The sequence below is a fragment of the Episyrphus balteatus genome, chromosome 1, assembly GCF_945859705.1.
Source record: "Episyrphus balteatus chromosome 1, idEpiBalt1.1, whole genome shotgun sequence".
NCBI classification, from domain to species: domain Eukaryota; kingdom Metazoa; phylum Arthropoda; class Insecta; order Diptera; family Syrphidae; genus Episyrphus; species Episyrphus balteatus.
In genome coordinates, this window is record NC_079134.1 from 53162048 (window position 1) to 53177970 (window position 15923).

General features: G+C 30.9%; 2 protein-coding genes across 2 annotated transcripts; one reads left to right on the forward strand and one right to left on the reverse strand.

Annotated features, from left to right (window-relative positions):
- The first annotated feature begins 6636 nt into the window (after positions 1-6636).
- Positions 6637-14685, forward strand: LOC129920700 (peptidyl-prolyl cis-trans isomerase, rhodopsin-specific isozyme). The gene is made up of 3 exons (XM_056002228.1): positions 6637-7245; positions 14405-14505; positions 14568-14685. The coding sequence occupies exons 1-3, from the start codon at positions 6652-6654 to the stop codon at positions 14668-14670; spliced, it is 798 nt and encodes a 265-aa protein (XP_055858203.1). The 5' UTR covers positions 6637-6651; the 3' UTR covers positions 14671-14685.
- LOC129920713 (uncharacterized) lies at positions 14680-15320 on the reverse strand (the record flags this gene model as incomplete). The annotated part of the gene is made up of 2 exons (XM_056002256.1): positions 14680-14831; positions 14916-15320. Coding segments are annotated over 2 exons (462 nt in total), but the record flags the coding sequence as incomplete, so codon positions are not given.
- Between the last annotated feature and the right edge of the window lie 603 nt (positions 15321-15923).

Below are 15923 nucleotides of genomic sequence, written 5' to 3' on the forward strand. Positions count from 1 at the left end.
TTAATTATGTATGCTGTCGCTATGGCAAGTAGTTCGTCATCGTCATGTACAAAAATAAACTCCATCTAAAACAAATACATACACCTTCAAGAAATCAGATGAAAAAATATTTATAAAAATGTAATAGATTCGAACTTAATCGATACGACAGGGTGACATTAAAATTTTTTATTTGTAAAAAAAAAAAAATTTCCATTGAAATTCAAAGCGACATTTCCTACGAAATTTATAATTCTTAGGCCCATTTGCTCATACGGATCATAAATTTGATTCATAGCTAGGTCGAACATAGTCCTTGTGTTTTACTTAGTTTATTCTAAGTTGTTAAAAAAAATGTATGTTTAACCTAGCAATGTTTTACTTTCATGCGAGAAATCGCTGAGAACTTCAAATTCGAATGTCAAATCGATACAAACGTCAGTTAATTTTATTTTTTTTTTGAGCAATTAAGCTGAAATTTCTTAATAATTTTGTTATTTTGTGGTTTTTTATTGCAAAAATTAATTAAATATAGTGAAACTGATAAAAAATGTGTGTTTGATTTGATAAAAAAAATTATTCATGTGATGGAAATTTTTTACAAATGTGTTTGTGCGTCACAATTAAGTGACAGAAAATTGACAAATATATGAAAAAAAAAATTGACAAATACTTCTGTAAACATTTATGCGAACAATTGTATCATGGTTAACGTATAAAAGTGAGTTGACCATTCTTTAATCAATTACTGATGTTAATTTTATAGACAACATCATTTTTAAGGGATGTTATGGCTTTTTGCTCAATAAAAATTTCTTATGTAGATCATAAAACCCTTATGTTGTACTATTTCTTGCCCCTAAGTTATGTTAAACTTAGAAGAATTTATGACACGAGTTAAAGTTCGTGCAAACGATTATGTAGAACTTTAGGGTTTATGTTTCACATAAAGATTTAAGTTCCGTTTCAGCAAATGGGCCTTAGTGTTTACAAATATGTATGTCAAGTTTTTTTCTGCACAGAACACTTTTTTTATGAATTTGAAAAATTCAAGACTAATGATTAAAATAAAAATGACGAAAAAAATAACATTTGATTAACAAAAAGTAGATGATAACAAAGCCAACGCAACTTGAAAGTAAATTTTAAAAATCCTACGTTCTTAAATGACAGATATCAAATGTTATCCAATATGAGTGCTCCATAGGGAAAGTGACAGCTCATTTTGACGTGTCCAATTTTTATTTTTCCTGACAGAAACAACTGAGCACTGAACAGTCATTACATATTTTTTTTTATTTTCAGTGTATGAAGAAATTCAAGAAATTGTTTACCCAGCTCTCCGTTCGATGTGCTGTCATTTTTTACCGTAAAGAAAGTAGAATTTGGTTCATAAAGAAGAATTTCGTTTAGATTCAGAATTGTAATTATGTAAATAGATTGCTTTTTGCAAAAAGTCAAAAACTGAAATTTTTCCTACTCCTTTTGTGATACTTTTTTTTCCACCTGGAAAATTTAAAACAATGGTGAAAGCTTAAATCTTAGCTTCAAAAACATTTTTTTTTTTAGTTTTCCAAAAACAAATGGTAAAAATATTTTTTAAGTTTTATTTCGCCACTTTTTGCAAAAAATGCCCATCGGATACCTTAAGAAAACATAAAGAGTATTTTTGAAACGGTGTAAGCTCTGGGTAAACCTTGTTAACCTGGTAAATGTCAGAATTTTGTATGGATTTGACAGATTGTCTACCATTTACCATTTTACCTGGTTACTCTGAGTTTACACTGTAGCAGGAATACCCCTATTGATTTCGAACGAAACTCATTTTTTTATGGTATTAAATGATACGTCATTCAAAAATATTTGTCGTCAATATTTAAGTTACAGAACGGGGTCTGAACTAGAAAAATAATGCAAGTTGAGCATTCAAATACGAACAGTATCCCAATCTGAACGAAAGAAAATGAACGCTTATTGTGGATTCCGTTCATATACCTAATAGATTTCTCAAAAAGTAACAACTTTTTCGCAAAGACGAAATTTTCTGCGATTTTTCATCGTGATTGGATTCGATTAAAGCTTTCCCGTGATATTGTGATAAACACCAAAATATATTTATGATATCAACGGAATTTATATGGAATATGGTAAATTGTTATAAGAAAAAATTCAACTGCATTAAGTGAATTTGTTTCCACAGACATCAAACTGCGATTGAATGATTGTTTCAGATTTACAGAATCTCTAATGGGATCTCCAAGAACTAATTATACTGAAAGTTTAACTTCCAATTCTGCGATTTTTTCTTTCAGCAGTTACAATTTCAGTGTTACAATTAATTCATTAAAGGCTCCATTAAAAATTAACTGTCAAATCGCACACAAATTTTAAAATTTCCCTTTTTTAACGGCGACTTTAAATTTAATGGAGTGTGAATAAATTGGGCCTTATTTTTTTATATCATTTGTTTTCCAGTAAAACATCCAACTCAAAATATTTTTATATAAAAAAACAAGAATTGATAAATTTCATGAACATAATACAAAAAAAATACGAGTCACCCTGTAAAATGTGTACAAAACTTCAATAAATTCGCCATTTTGAATTTAGTACACAGACATAGCTCTAGTACATAACAAAAACAGTGCACGTCACCCTAAAAATCTACTACAATATATATATATAATTTTAAATGGCGACCACACCCAAGCCAAATGAAAAATCGATTTTTCCATTTTTTATTGAATCCGAAATTAACAGAAATACAACTATCTTCTCATACCAATTTTGTCCCAGATCCTTTTGCAATAAAAAAGCTTCGTTTTAAACACTAATCACCGAGCCATCAGACGAGTTCACAATTTAGGGCAATGTTCTTTGTTCACGAAGCCTTCATTTTCTTTTCTTGCGTCACTACGCATATTGATTATTTTCTTGAATAGGCTTCCTGGTTTTCACAATTTTTAGTAAAAAAAATTTATTTGGCTATAAATATACTTAATAACTACATAATTAATATACAATCTTTCTTCTTGTGGTATACACTATTTTATTATTATATATATATTTAAAATATATATATATATATAATTCCTCAAGCCTTTTTTTAAAAAAATCCACAGAGAAGTTCCAAAACACGTCCAACTCACCCGCAGTAACTTTAGATATTAAATTCCAAAAACCAAACGTTCACTGAAAACTGTCCATGTTCGTAGTCCAGTTTCCATATTGTTTCAATTTAAAGAGACTCGAAACGATACTCGAATGATATTTGTTGGAATTGAAATATGAAGTCGAAAACAGAATGAAGCGTTGATAGTGAGGTACATCACTTCGCTGCCTCAAAACTATAATGTTCTATGTCGAAGAAATGGAAAAAAAATGACTTTTTTATATCAAAATTTTCATCTGTGTCGACAACAATTTTATTTTTGGCTTATTACAATATTTATGGCCAAAACAAATATTCAATTTTCGGATATAATGGCTTATACTCAGTACTATAAAGTTCTTAGTTGACATAGAACAATTTGCCTCATTTGATCCCCATACAAAAATGACTACTTTTAAGTTACATAGAACATTTTACATTTAAAAATTAGCTGCCGGACTCCAAAATAAAATCCTTTAAAGCAATATTGAAAGGTCATGCGGCAGGTCGATTATGGCTCTTTTGAAATATGTAGTCACTGACAATAATCAGCAATAGTTTGTAAGTAAGGTTCACTTGAATGTTTATTTAAATTGCTGTGTAACTATATTTTTTGCTAATTTCTTAATAAATAGGTAATATAAAGGTAATAGTTTTAATATTTGTTTCCATTTTTTATTTTTAGTTGATTTTTTTTATTTGATAATTTTTTTTTCTTGAACATTTCAAATGGCTCGTTTTCGAATTGTCGGATTTACACGACTGGTAACTTGCCAGTATTTTTGCCATTTTATTACCATTTTTATTTTCGTTTTATAAACGTTCCGCCATTTTTTTTTTAAATAATGGCAAGACGCCAGAAAAAATGAACTTGCTCAATCTTTGCCAAATCGCTGGCTGAGAACTATAATGTTCTATATGTCTGCAGGGGTTTTCATAAGATAAAGAACATTATAGTTCTCAGCCAGCGAAATATTATTGCAAAGGGATTCGACAGTTGTCTGCTAAAATTACTGGCAAATTGCCAGTCGTGTAAATCCGCCATAAGGAAATAGAAAATTTTCTATTCTTGTCATAGAATGTAGGCAACATTAAAATCAGCTATAAATTGAACTCGTGTAAATACATGAAAATAAAAATGCATCTCTTTCATAACCCTTCAAGCAAGAAAATTGAGTTCAGAAAAGACACTCCGACCTCAAAACGAGAAAAACGGGGTTGCACTCACACAGTTGCAACTTTTTGTGTTTGAACACAAAGTCGAAGGAAAAATCGTGGTGAAAAAACCAATACATATAAAATCGGCTCCGCGGTGATTATAATTTCCATACTAATTTGAGCCGCCGTCGGACCCGTTTCGTAGTCGAGGTCGGACTCAGGCGGAGCGGATTCGGACCGAGGTCGGACTCGTTTGCTTAAAGGGAATTGCCATATTCCATTGGAGGTAGTGTCTACTAATAGTAGATTTTTTGGTTAATCTAGTACTATCATCTACTCATGCTCTTCTTCCCGAGTAGGGTTCGGTCATGGTATAAAAAGACAAGGTATGATCATTAGAACCGCCATCTTACAAAATGGGGTAATAAGGTTTTGAAGTTAAGTCAAAAGCAACAACAATTTCCAAGACAAATTTGTTTACAACAACAATTTCAATGGGCTGGGCTGTCAAAACCTTAAGTAGCCATAAGTTTTGACAGTTCTCGATACTGAGTTTTTTCTAATGATCATACCTTCTCTTTTTATACCATGGGGTTCGGTAACACAAAATCTTGTGAAAGTGACACTCACTCCCGACTATTTTGATATTTTTCAAACACATTTCACTTTCCGGACCATTTTTCTGCGCCCAAAAAAGTTTTATGGCACTTTTTTATTTTAATTTTGATTTATTTTATAGGTAAAGGATATAGTGCAAAACGTATAAAGAAAATCTAATTAAGAAGTTTGTAGTCAAACTACTCGATATTTTCAAACAACATTTTACCATGTTATTCTTGAAATTCTTTTTGATGTTGAGTTAAAAAATAAAAATAGTCCGCTCCATAGCTTTGGATTTATTAATTAAAAATAAAAAAGGGCATTTTTCGGTCTTCCAGGGTGGCCAGACCTCTTAAAACTTCGAATTGTGTTAACTTATAAATATATTATGGTTCGTTTGAACCATAATTTTTGGGACACCTTGTATAAAGAAAACTATGAAAAAAGTTTAAAAAAAAATAATTATACTTATATGACTATTTTTATTCTGTGAGTGCAGGAGAACCGCATAAATTAAGCTTTGATTTTCTATTAAAGCCTAGTACGCAGTGAAACGAAAATATTTTAAGTCTCCAAAGTCAACAGCGATCATGTTAACGAAATAAATGGGCGAAATTTAGTCCCTAGCGTTTCTGAACCTGGGGGTCAATTCCCGATCTGTGAAACTGCGAAGTGATAAAAAATTTATTATTTCAGTTTTCATGTGAAAATTTTTTGAAGTTTGTTTTAAATTTTTTAAAACATTTTTGAAGTTTGTTTTAATATTTTTAATAAACCCAGAATCGAATTTATTATGAAAACGTGATAAAACTTATCACTTCACAGTTTCACAGATCGGGAATTGACGCCCAAGGTTCAGTAACGTTGGGGACTAAATATTTAGGTAATTTCTCGGTCTCTGATTGGTCAACTGTCAAAAAAAATTAAATGAAATTTGGTGTCTTGTGCCTGCCCCATACGATCTGTAAAATTCTCAAGTAAATTTCGAAATTTGACAATAAAGGCTTGGCCACACCGGAGGGTACGCGGTAGAGGTACAGGGTTCGGGTGTGGAATTTTTTTAATACAAATATCGTTGCCGCTACCCGTACCGCTACCGCGTACCCTCCGTTGTGGCCAAGCCTTAATGTCGTATCCAAACTAATTTAGTCAATTTACTCAAAATTTCTGTTCAGAAAATGACGATGCCTAAATATCTCGTCCCTAATATTTCCTGAACATGCCAAATACCATCGAGCATTCCCCGCGTTCAACGTAGGCCACCCGAACTTAAGTTCTGAATTTTTGGAGGCTCTGATTGGTCAGATGTCATAAAAAGTTAGGTGCAACGATAAACCATCGTCATAAAAGGTCATAAAACCGTTATTAACAGACACTTTTAAAGACCTATCGATTTCCCACCACGAGTGGGAAATTATAAGCACCAAAAGCTTACTAATCAAACTCTCATGCCATCACACTGTGTCGTTTAATTTTGTTCTTCTATTTAACACAGCAAAGCACTAACAAGGAAAATAGTATCATCCTATTGATGTTAATCCTCAAATATGTTCTAATTTCACAATCACCCTCTTAAAGAAGTCAGCACAATAACATTGAATTATTCTCGTGAAAATGCATTCCTTAGATCATATTACACGAATATTTGTTATTGTTATCGGTTTCGTTTTACCCCTGTAGAGTTCAAAAGCAACACTTGGGTGTACAACTAAAAAGAAATAAATAAAAATCAATTTTCCAATGTCTCAGGCCTTGGATTTAGTATGGCTTCTTTGGAAAACTGCCCCAGATCATATACCCATAAAATTAATTTAGTTTATAGTCGTAGCTCAGATCTAACACACATCACAATCGCCGCTAAAATGAAACGTGAACTTTTAACGTTACTTTGCGTTTTGTCAAGTGTCAATAGCCTTAGCTATACGGTCACATCCAAAATTTATATGGATGTGAAAATTAATAAAAAACCAGCAGGACGAATAGTTTTCGGGCTCTTTGGTGACGAAGCTCCAAAAACAGTGAAAAATTTTAGGCATATTTGCTTGAAGGGTATCAATGGAACGACATATATCGGATCTAAATTTCATAGAATCATCGATAGATTTATGGTCCAAGGTGGGGACATAGTTTTGGGCAATGGACTCGGATCCACAAGCATTTATGGAGATTATTTCGACGATGAAAATCTTACAATTGAGCATCTTAGACCGGGTTATATAGGAATGGCTAATCGTGGACCAAACACCAATGGATGTCAGTTTTATGTAACATCGGTAGCAGCCAGGTGGCTTGACGGAAAACACGTTGTTTTTGGAAAAGTGGTCGAAGGAATGGATACTCTTTACGCAATAGAGAGTGTAAGCAATATAACTATCTTTAAATCGGCATAGTCAAAAATTTTTAGAAAACTTCTTGATTCCTTCATTATTTCTAAATCATGCTTGTTTGATGTTTAAAAGTGATTTAAATACAAGACACAACATACAGTCTGTAACATTTTGATAGCCTCATCCATAATTCTTTTAAAAATCATGTTTTTTTGCACTTTTTAGATACGAACATATTGTAATTTTCAATAAGCAGCAAGTAGACACTACCGTGTCAGAGATGTAGAAAAGTTTTACTTGATTTCTTAAAGTTAACGGTGTTTTCTAAGAAGTTTTTGCAGGATGTCAATAAATTAATCGTTTTTTTTTTAACATCAGGATAGCCTCACCCCATTTATTTTGACTAAGACGAAAGTTTTTTGACAACTTTTTCAACGAAAACAATTTTTACTAAGCTACTAGCGCCCTCTATTTACTAAGAATTTTATCAGAAATACGTCTTTTTAAAGAATAGTCGAGCAAATCGTACCAGATATGTTGATCCGTAATCCCAGGGGCTTTGATGCTATCATCTGACGTCTTTTTCTTCAGATACAGAGGGTCAATTCTCGTTCTGTGAAGCTGTGAAGTGATACAAATAATATCATTTCAGTTTTCACAGCATTTTTTCATTTTATCACTTCACAGGCACCCCTAATCCGATTCTCAAACTCAATGTGATAAATCGTTGAAAAATTGTGTACTAAAAAGTACTAAATGATAAATTATGTCAATTATATTTCTTTGTTGAGTTTTTAATTTTTTTTTTTAATAAAATGTCAATAACTTTTCAAGAATAAACTTCGCCCATGGACAAAATTGAGGTACATAATATCATTTAAATACATTAGCCCAAAAAATTAAGGGAACAAAAAAAAATAGTGATTTTTTTAGTGATATTCGATAGGCTGTATCTCAGTAAAAAATTATCGCATCATGACAAAATAAAAAGCGTGTAAAAGCTCTATTCTTCTAGTTTTAGAATTAAATGTTAAAATTTTTTCTTTCTAACGGTAAAATAGCTAAATCGTTGAAACTGTTAAAAAACAAAAATTTTCCAATTTATGTTTGTTTTTACTTTTCTCTTAAGAAAGTTAGACCAGGGTCGATAATTTTTGAAACCAAAAAAAATCATAGTAGAATGAAACCCATTGGAAAAGGAGGGGAATATGATGAAAATTAAAGGAAAAATAAATTACGGGCGAGCCGAGTTCGGGAAGTGGGTGGGTTGAGTTTTTAGTGGTAAAAAATGGTATATCTTGATTTCCGGCAAAACTACAAATCCTATAGAAAAAAGTTGTATGGCAAAGTTGTAGGTAATAAAAAGGTCTACAACTTTTGTATCAACAATTTTATCACATAACCTCAAAATTTATGTGAAAAATTCAAAAAACCGAGTTTTTGGTTTTTTATTTTTATCTTTTTCAAAAACAAAAATTTTTCTACGAAATTTGGTGAAAACTTACCTTATTATGTCCCAAATACACTGTAATTTATTTGATTTAAAATATTAATTTGTTCACGTTATTTTGACTTAATACCAAAAAAACACCCTAATTTTCAATCGAAAATTCACGTGTCAAAATATCAGCTTTTTTCAAAAAGTCGGTGGGCATTTCGTTCGTTAAAATGTCTATTTTCTGATGGTGTAAAAAAAAATTTACATTAGTATACTATAGAACATGTTCTAGTAAAATTCAAAAAATGAAAAAAGCTTGAATTCGAAAAAAATTTTTTATCATTGCTTACAATTTTGGCCTATTTATTCAAATTTACACTTTAATTACTCAAAAAACGTAAGATTTCATGTAACATTGATTAATCTTACGTTTTTTGAGTAATTAAAGTGTAAATTTGAATAAATAGGCCAAAATTGTAAGCAATGATAAAAAATTTTTTTCGAATTCAAGCTTTTTTCATTTTTTGAATTTTACTAGAACATGTTCTATAGTATACTAATGTAAATTTTTTTTTACACCATCAGAAAATAGACATTTTAACGAACGAAATGCCCACCGACTTTTTGAAAAAAGCTGATATTTTGACACGTGAATTTTCGATTGAAAATTAGGGTGTTTTTTTGGTATTAAGTCAAAATAACGTGAACAAATTAATATTTTAAATCAAATGAATTACAGTGTATTTGGGACATAATAAGGTAAGCTTTCACCAAATTTCGTAGAAAAATTTTTGTTTTTGAAAAAGATAAAAATAAAAAACCAAAAACTCGGTTTTTTGAATTTTTCACATAAATTTTGAGGTTATGTGAAAAAATTGTTGATACAAAAGTTGTAGACCTTTTTATTACCTACAACTTTGCCATACAACTTTTTTCTATAGGATTTGTAGTTTTGCCGGAAATCAAGATATACCATTTTTTACCACTAAAAACTCAACCCACCCACTTCCCGAACTCGGCTCGCCCGTAATTTATTTTTCCTTTAATTTTCATCATATTCCCCTCCTTTTCCAATGGGTTTCATCCTACTATGATTTTTTTTGTACTTTTTAATGTTTTTGAAGGCATCGGCACTGGTCTAGGGAAATTTTTTTCTGAAAAAATGATTATTATTTTTAAAAAGGCTATTTATTTGGCTTTAAGATTCATTTTTGTTTCAAACTTCTACGATTTTTTTTAACTGCAATATAAGTCATCAAACCAAAAACCATACTTTTGACTTTGACTATCAATATCTCAACAACAGATCAATTTACAGAATATTCAAGGACACATTTAAAAACTTCATTCAATTTTCTACAAATAAATTAAGTTTGCTTTGTTAAACAAATTGTTTTCTTATTTTTTAGATTAATTTAGAAAAGCTATCAAAATAGGCATTTTTACGGTTTTTTAGAAAATTTACCGCTATTTCATTTCTATGGGTGATAAGATTGAACTGAGGCTTAATTATTGAAGCTTAATATACCTGAAATTAATATGCAAAGTTTCAGACTTATTCATCAAGCAGTTTTTCTGTTGTGAGGGTTTGAATTTTTGAGATGAAGTAAAACACCATATTTCTGCAGGTCTAAATGACTTACTTCTTTGAACTTTTTTATGAGCAAAATCAAATTCTTTTGAGTTTATTTGAACATTTTATTGACAAATATCGTTTAAATTTAAGATAAACCAAGAAAAAATTCAAATTTAGGAAAAACATTCAAAAATGGTATAAAAAGCCTTTTTTCAAAATTTAACTTTTTTTGAAAACTTTTAATTTTTCCTTGGTTTAAAAATATGGTGTTTTACTTCATCTCAAAAATATCTCATACTGAGATACAGCCTATCGAATATCACTAAAAAAATCACGATTTTTGTTTGTTGCCTTAATTTTTTGGGCTAATGTATATGTATGCAACTATTTTCAAGACCAAGAATCGTGTTTTTCATAATATCCCTAGGAATAAATCAAGGAAATTGAAACGACAAGCATGAAACCAAGAATTGAGAAGATTTTAAATATATCAGTTAAAGATGTATGGATATGGTTACAATAGGTGTGTTTTTTATTACCACCGGTGTTAACTGGACAAAAAAAACGCTTCGGGGCTTAACCTGAAATCTTGGCAGCACTGTATATTGAATGTTCCGAAAACAGCAGACACAACAAAAATTTAGAGTTGTCATATTTTTCGCTTTCGTCATTTTCTTGTATTTTTCATATGCTTTACAAAGAGATACAAAAATGTATGCTAGCAAAACTATTTTAATACATTTTGTCCTTCCAAACGTGAGTTTTCACGTTTTTAAACAAATTCTAAACAATTTATGAACAAATTAGTTTGGTAGCACAGATTTAAAACTCTTCAAAAAGTTAAGCCCAGAGAAATCTCCGGGCTAAACAACTAAGCCCAAGGGGCTAAGGTGTTGTTCTATTTAACATGTAAATTGCTTAGTCCAGACTGCGTTTTTTTTATCTAGTTAAGACCGGTTGTAATAAAAAACACACTTATTATTTGCAAGGTTTAATAAAAATGACATTAGGTGTGTTTTTTATTACCACCGGTCTTAACTGGACAAAAAAAAACGCCTCGGGGCTTAACCTGAAATCTTGGCAGCACTGTATATTGAATGTTCCGAAAACAGCACACACAACAACAATTTAGAGTTGTCATATTTTTCGCTTTCGTCCTTTCCTTGTATTTTTCATGTAAGTTTTACAAAGAGATACAAAAATGTATGCTATCAAAACTATTTTAATACATTTTGTCCTTCCAAATGTAAGTTTTCACGTTTTTAAACAAATTCTAAACAATTTATGAAAAAATTAGTTTGGTAGCACAGATTTAAAACTCTTCAAAAAGTTAAGCCCAGAGAAGTCTCCTGGCTAAACAACTAAGCCCAAGGGGTTAAGGTGTTGTTGTATTTAACATGTAAATTGCTTAGCCCAGACTGCGTTTTTTTTGTCTAGTTAAGACCGGTTGTAATAAAAAACACAACTATTGCCAAGAAAGTGCTTTTTACTTAATGTTTCAATCCTCCTTTTTTGTCTTCAAATTCTAATTTCTCGTGTGTGCCAATTCATACAAAAACGTATGGTTCCGGCGCGGCGGCGTACTTTATCCTCTTCTTTACAACATTGCACGATGAACGGCATAATCTCTTCTACCGTACCTCAGCTTTAAATTAAATTTTGGTTGATAAAATGAAAAATAGTGATAAGTTTTTTTTAAGCACATACTTACAAAGCTCCTAGTAATTAATAAAAGTGAGATTAACTGAACTTTTTAATGCAAAACTAGTTTTGTTGTATTGGTCACAATGCCTTTTTACCTACAAAGCATCAGCTCTTGCATTTGATTTGATTGTGTTGCAAGGCAGCACTGCATTTAAAAATTTGGGCAGTATTTGAAAAGCATTTCAATAAGAAAGAAATTTAAAAAATGTAAGCATTTTTTTTAATAACTTTCTAAGACTTAAACTTCTCAAATGCATGGAAATATCTGTGGAATCACTCGAAGTTGTTCTTCATGATAGAATTTGTTTGTGATAAATATTTTATCATGTAGAGATTTTGACATTTTAAAATTTTTTTCACAATAGTACAGGAAAGATAGACTTTTTCGTTTAACGAAATATAGGACGGCTGAATTTTTCAAATCTGAAAGAGGGGTATTAGAAAAGCTTAAGTCCTGGTTTTCGGGACGCCATGCCACCCCCCTGGCGAAATCCGCCAGTTTGGAAAACGCGAATCGCTCTATATCTCCAAAACTATTTGTCCTAGAAAAATGGTTATCAGACCAAAGTTCTTGGAAATTTAATAATCTTTTTCTTTGTCATACATTATTTTTCTGAGCGGGAAATAGTTTTGAGGTTATGTTGTTTTAATTTATTTTTTTTCGTTTTTTTTAAGTTTTTATCATTCCCGCTAATAGTAACATAATTTTTTAAACAGTTAAAGTTATAGACCATCAAATTACCAATAATTCGGTATATTTTTGAAAGTCATGCGATGTATGAGTCGAAAGTTATTGATCTCAAAAACTATAGTCTAAGTACAGAAAAGTAAGTAAATAAAACAGGCATTTTGTGAAACGAAATATAGGGAGGCTGATTTTTTCAAATCTGAAATAAGGGTATTAGAAAAGCTTAAGTCCTGGTTCTAGGGACGCCTCCTAGCGAAATCCGCCATTTTGAAAAACGTGAATTGGTCTATAGGTATCTACTACACTATTGACTCGACCGAATAAGTTACCAAAGTTGAAGGTAATATAAATATCTTTTCTTGTACATTCACAGCGAGGACAACACTTTTGCAGTTATGCTGTTTAATTTTTTATTTTTCGTTTTTTTTTTTTATTTTTCTCAGTCTCTATGTTAGAAACATAATGTTTTAGAATCATAAAATTTGGATTTTTGACTTAAAACAAAATATGTGTACCACAATATTCTAAATTTTACCATTACCCACCTTAACAACTCCCTCTGATATCATATGTTTCTTGTTTTTACATTACGTACACGATTTAGTCTTTTTTTCATATCTCATGCAAAAACATATTAGTAGGTATATTATATATGAAAATATTGAAAGGGATTGCTCTCAAAAATCCGTATCTTTGGTTTGAAAAGTATTATCTTCAAAAGTATACCAAATTGATGGAAATTTAATGTTCTACAACTTTAATCATGCTAAAAAATTATGTTTCCATCATAGAGACTGAGAAAAATTAAAAAAAAAAAAAACGAAAAATAAAAAAAAAACTTAAAAAAACCGAAAAAAAATAAATTAAAACAACATAACCTCAAAACTATTTCCAGCTCAGAAAAATAATGTATGACAAAGAAAAAGATTATTAAATTTCCAAGAACTTTGGTTTGATTACCATTTCTCTAGGACAAATAGTTTTGGAGATATAGAGCGATTCGCGTTTTACAAAATGGCGGATTTCGCCAGGGGGGTCGCGTCCCGAAAACCAGGACTTAAGCTTTTCTAATACCCCTCTTTCAGCTTTGAAAAATTCAGCCGTCCTATATTTCGTTCCACAATATGCCTGTTTTTTTACTAACTTTCCTGTACTACAAAACAAGAATAGAATTGGGTTTGAAGCTGTTATATTTTTTTCATTTCAAAATATCATAGAACGAGAATAACCCCCAAGCTTTCAACCTTTATTAATTGTAAATGTAAGTTAATCCCACACGTCTACCGTTACATTTAAAGCTGTAGGAGCAAGGTTACCAACGTAGTTTTTTTTAACTTTGGCGTTTTTCTACGTTTTTATCGATACTTTGTGAAAATTAGGGCCAGTGTCCTTCTAATAAATGATTTGTAGGACTTTCACATTGTCCTGGATTAAATCTGAGGTCCTTTTTAATTATGGTGTTCTTAGATGCGGCCATTACTTTACTGCCAACAAAAACAGGCGTTTTGTGAAACGCCATTTTGGATTTGAATTTGTCCTTTTGAATAAAAATAAGTTAGAAGTTTTTTCGTATTCCCCATACAAACATGATTCAGTGTAGTAATTTCATAACTTTTCGTGTCGAAGCAATTCAAAATGTTTTATTGGATTTCAGAATGAGTGAATCCTTTAGTGAAACCAATCAAAAACGACATTAGTTTTCTGTTTAGTGAGAATAATAATTAGTTGTAACTTTTATGATCATTAAAATTTTTTTAATAATTGTATCTTTAATCTTATTCAGGTTAAGACCGACACTGAAGATTTTCCTCTACAACCTGTTGTTATAACGAATTGCGGAGAAATGCCAACAGAACCTTACCAGTTCTACCCAGATGAATACAAGTTTGTAGCTTTAAAAACTTTATATTAAATGAATAATCAAAAATTTTAAATTTAAATTCTAGTATTATCGGATGGGTTAAAGCAGCTGGCCCAGCACTTGTGAGCTCTTTATGTGTTTTAGGAACATTCCACTACTTTTATCGCCAATTGAGTATGTATTGTTAAGAGCCTTTAAACAACATAATTGTATTTTTAATTTTGAATTGTGCATTTTATTTATATCTCATGAAATAAAATAACAAAACATATTTATTAAATGGTGTACTTGTTTAATCTGGATCAATTATGCCTTTAAGCAAAATTGGCAATGTTGGGCCAAGGTGAGTCTGAAAGATTTAGTTTTATAGGTATATCACAAAAAATGTATTCAAATATTTTTAAACACAAGTAAAAAAGGTTCTTTAACTTACATCAATCAAGATATAATCTTCAATTTCTTGGTTTTTATCATAAAAGTGATGGCTGGCAGTATATTTTATGTAAAGCTTAAGTTTGAAATTGCTCAAATCATCATTTGTAGCTTGGCATATTTCGGTCAAAATTAAAGGATTTTTCTTTTCCTTCGTTGGTTGACTAATTTTTGTGTAGTCTTCTTTTATCTCTTTAATTTTACTTTTGACAATTTTCCTTTGATGAACACCTGCTTCATCAAAATCGTAAGAATGAGAATGAATGATTTCACTATAAGAATTTTGAATAACAGTCTTCTCAATATCTGAAGATCTTTCTTGTATATTTTTGTATTTTTTGAAAGTTTTTTCATCCGGTGATTGTTGGATGATAGCAAATAAATTGGAAAGCCTCGTGAATAAAAAAAAAAAATAAATATTTTGAATTTTATTTCAAAATCTTAAAAAACGATAGAAAACGGTTGGAAAAACGAGATCAAACTGTACATTTTTAATAATTTTCTAGTATAGTCAGGTCCTAATTTTAACTTTCACTGAGGACAACGTCTGTCACTGTCATAGGTGTTTTTGCAGCACGGGAGTCAAGGCAAAAGGATGAAACTAATTTCAAGCCCTTGTTTTGGGGAAAATAACGCGTTTTTGGACTCGTCTGTCAGATATTTGGACTTGGATAAAACGTCATGTCATGGGTATTTTTGTGATCAGGAAAATAAAGGATCCAATTAATTTCAGGTGGTCACCACAATCCTTAAAACGCGTAAAAATACGCCTTTTTGGGCTTATTTGTTTTGGCGTGGGTAAAATTACTGTCATGGGTGTTTTTGTAATCAGAAAGATGAGGCCCGTCAGAATCCAATCAATTTCAGTTGGTTACCCTAATCCCTGAAAACGGGTAAAACTACGCTTTTTGGGATCGTCTGTCGGGTGCTTATGTTTTTGGCGCGGATAGAACGTCAATCATGGGTCTTTTTGCAATCGAGGAGAGAAGGGTGTTATGATCTTACTTGT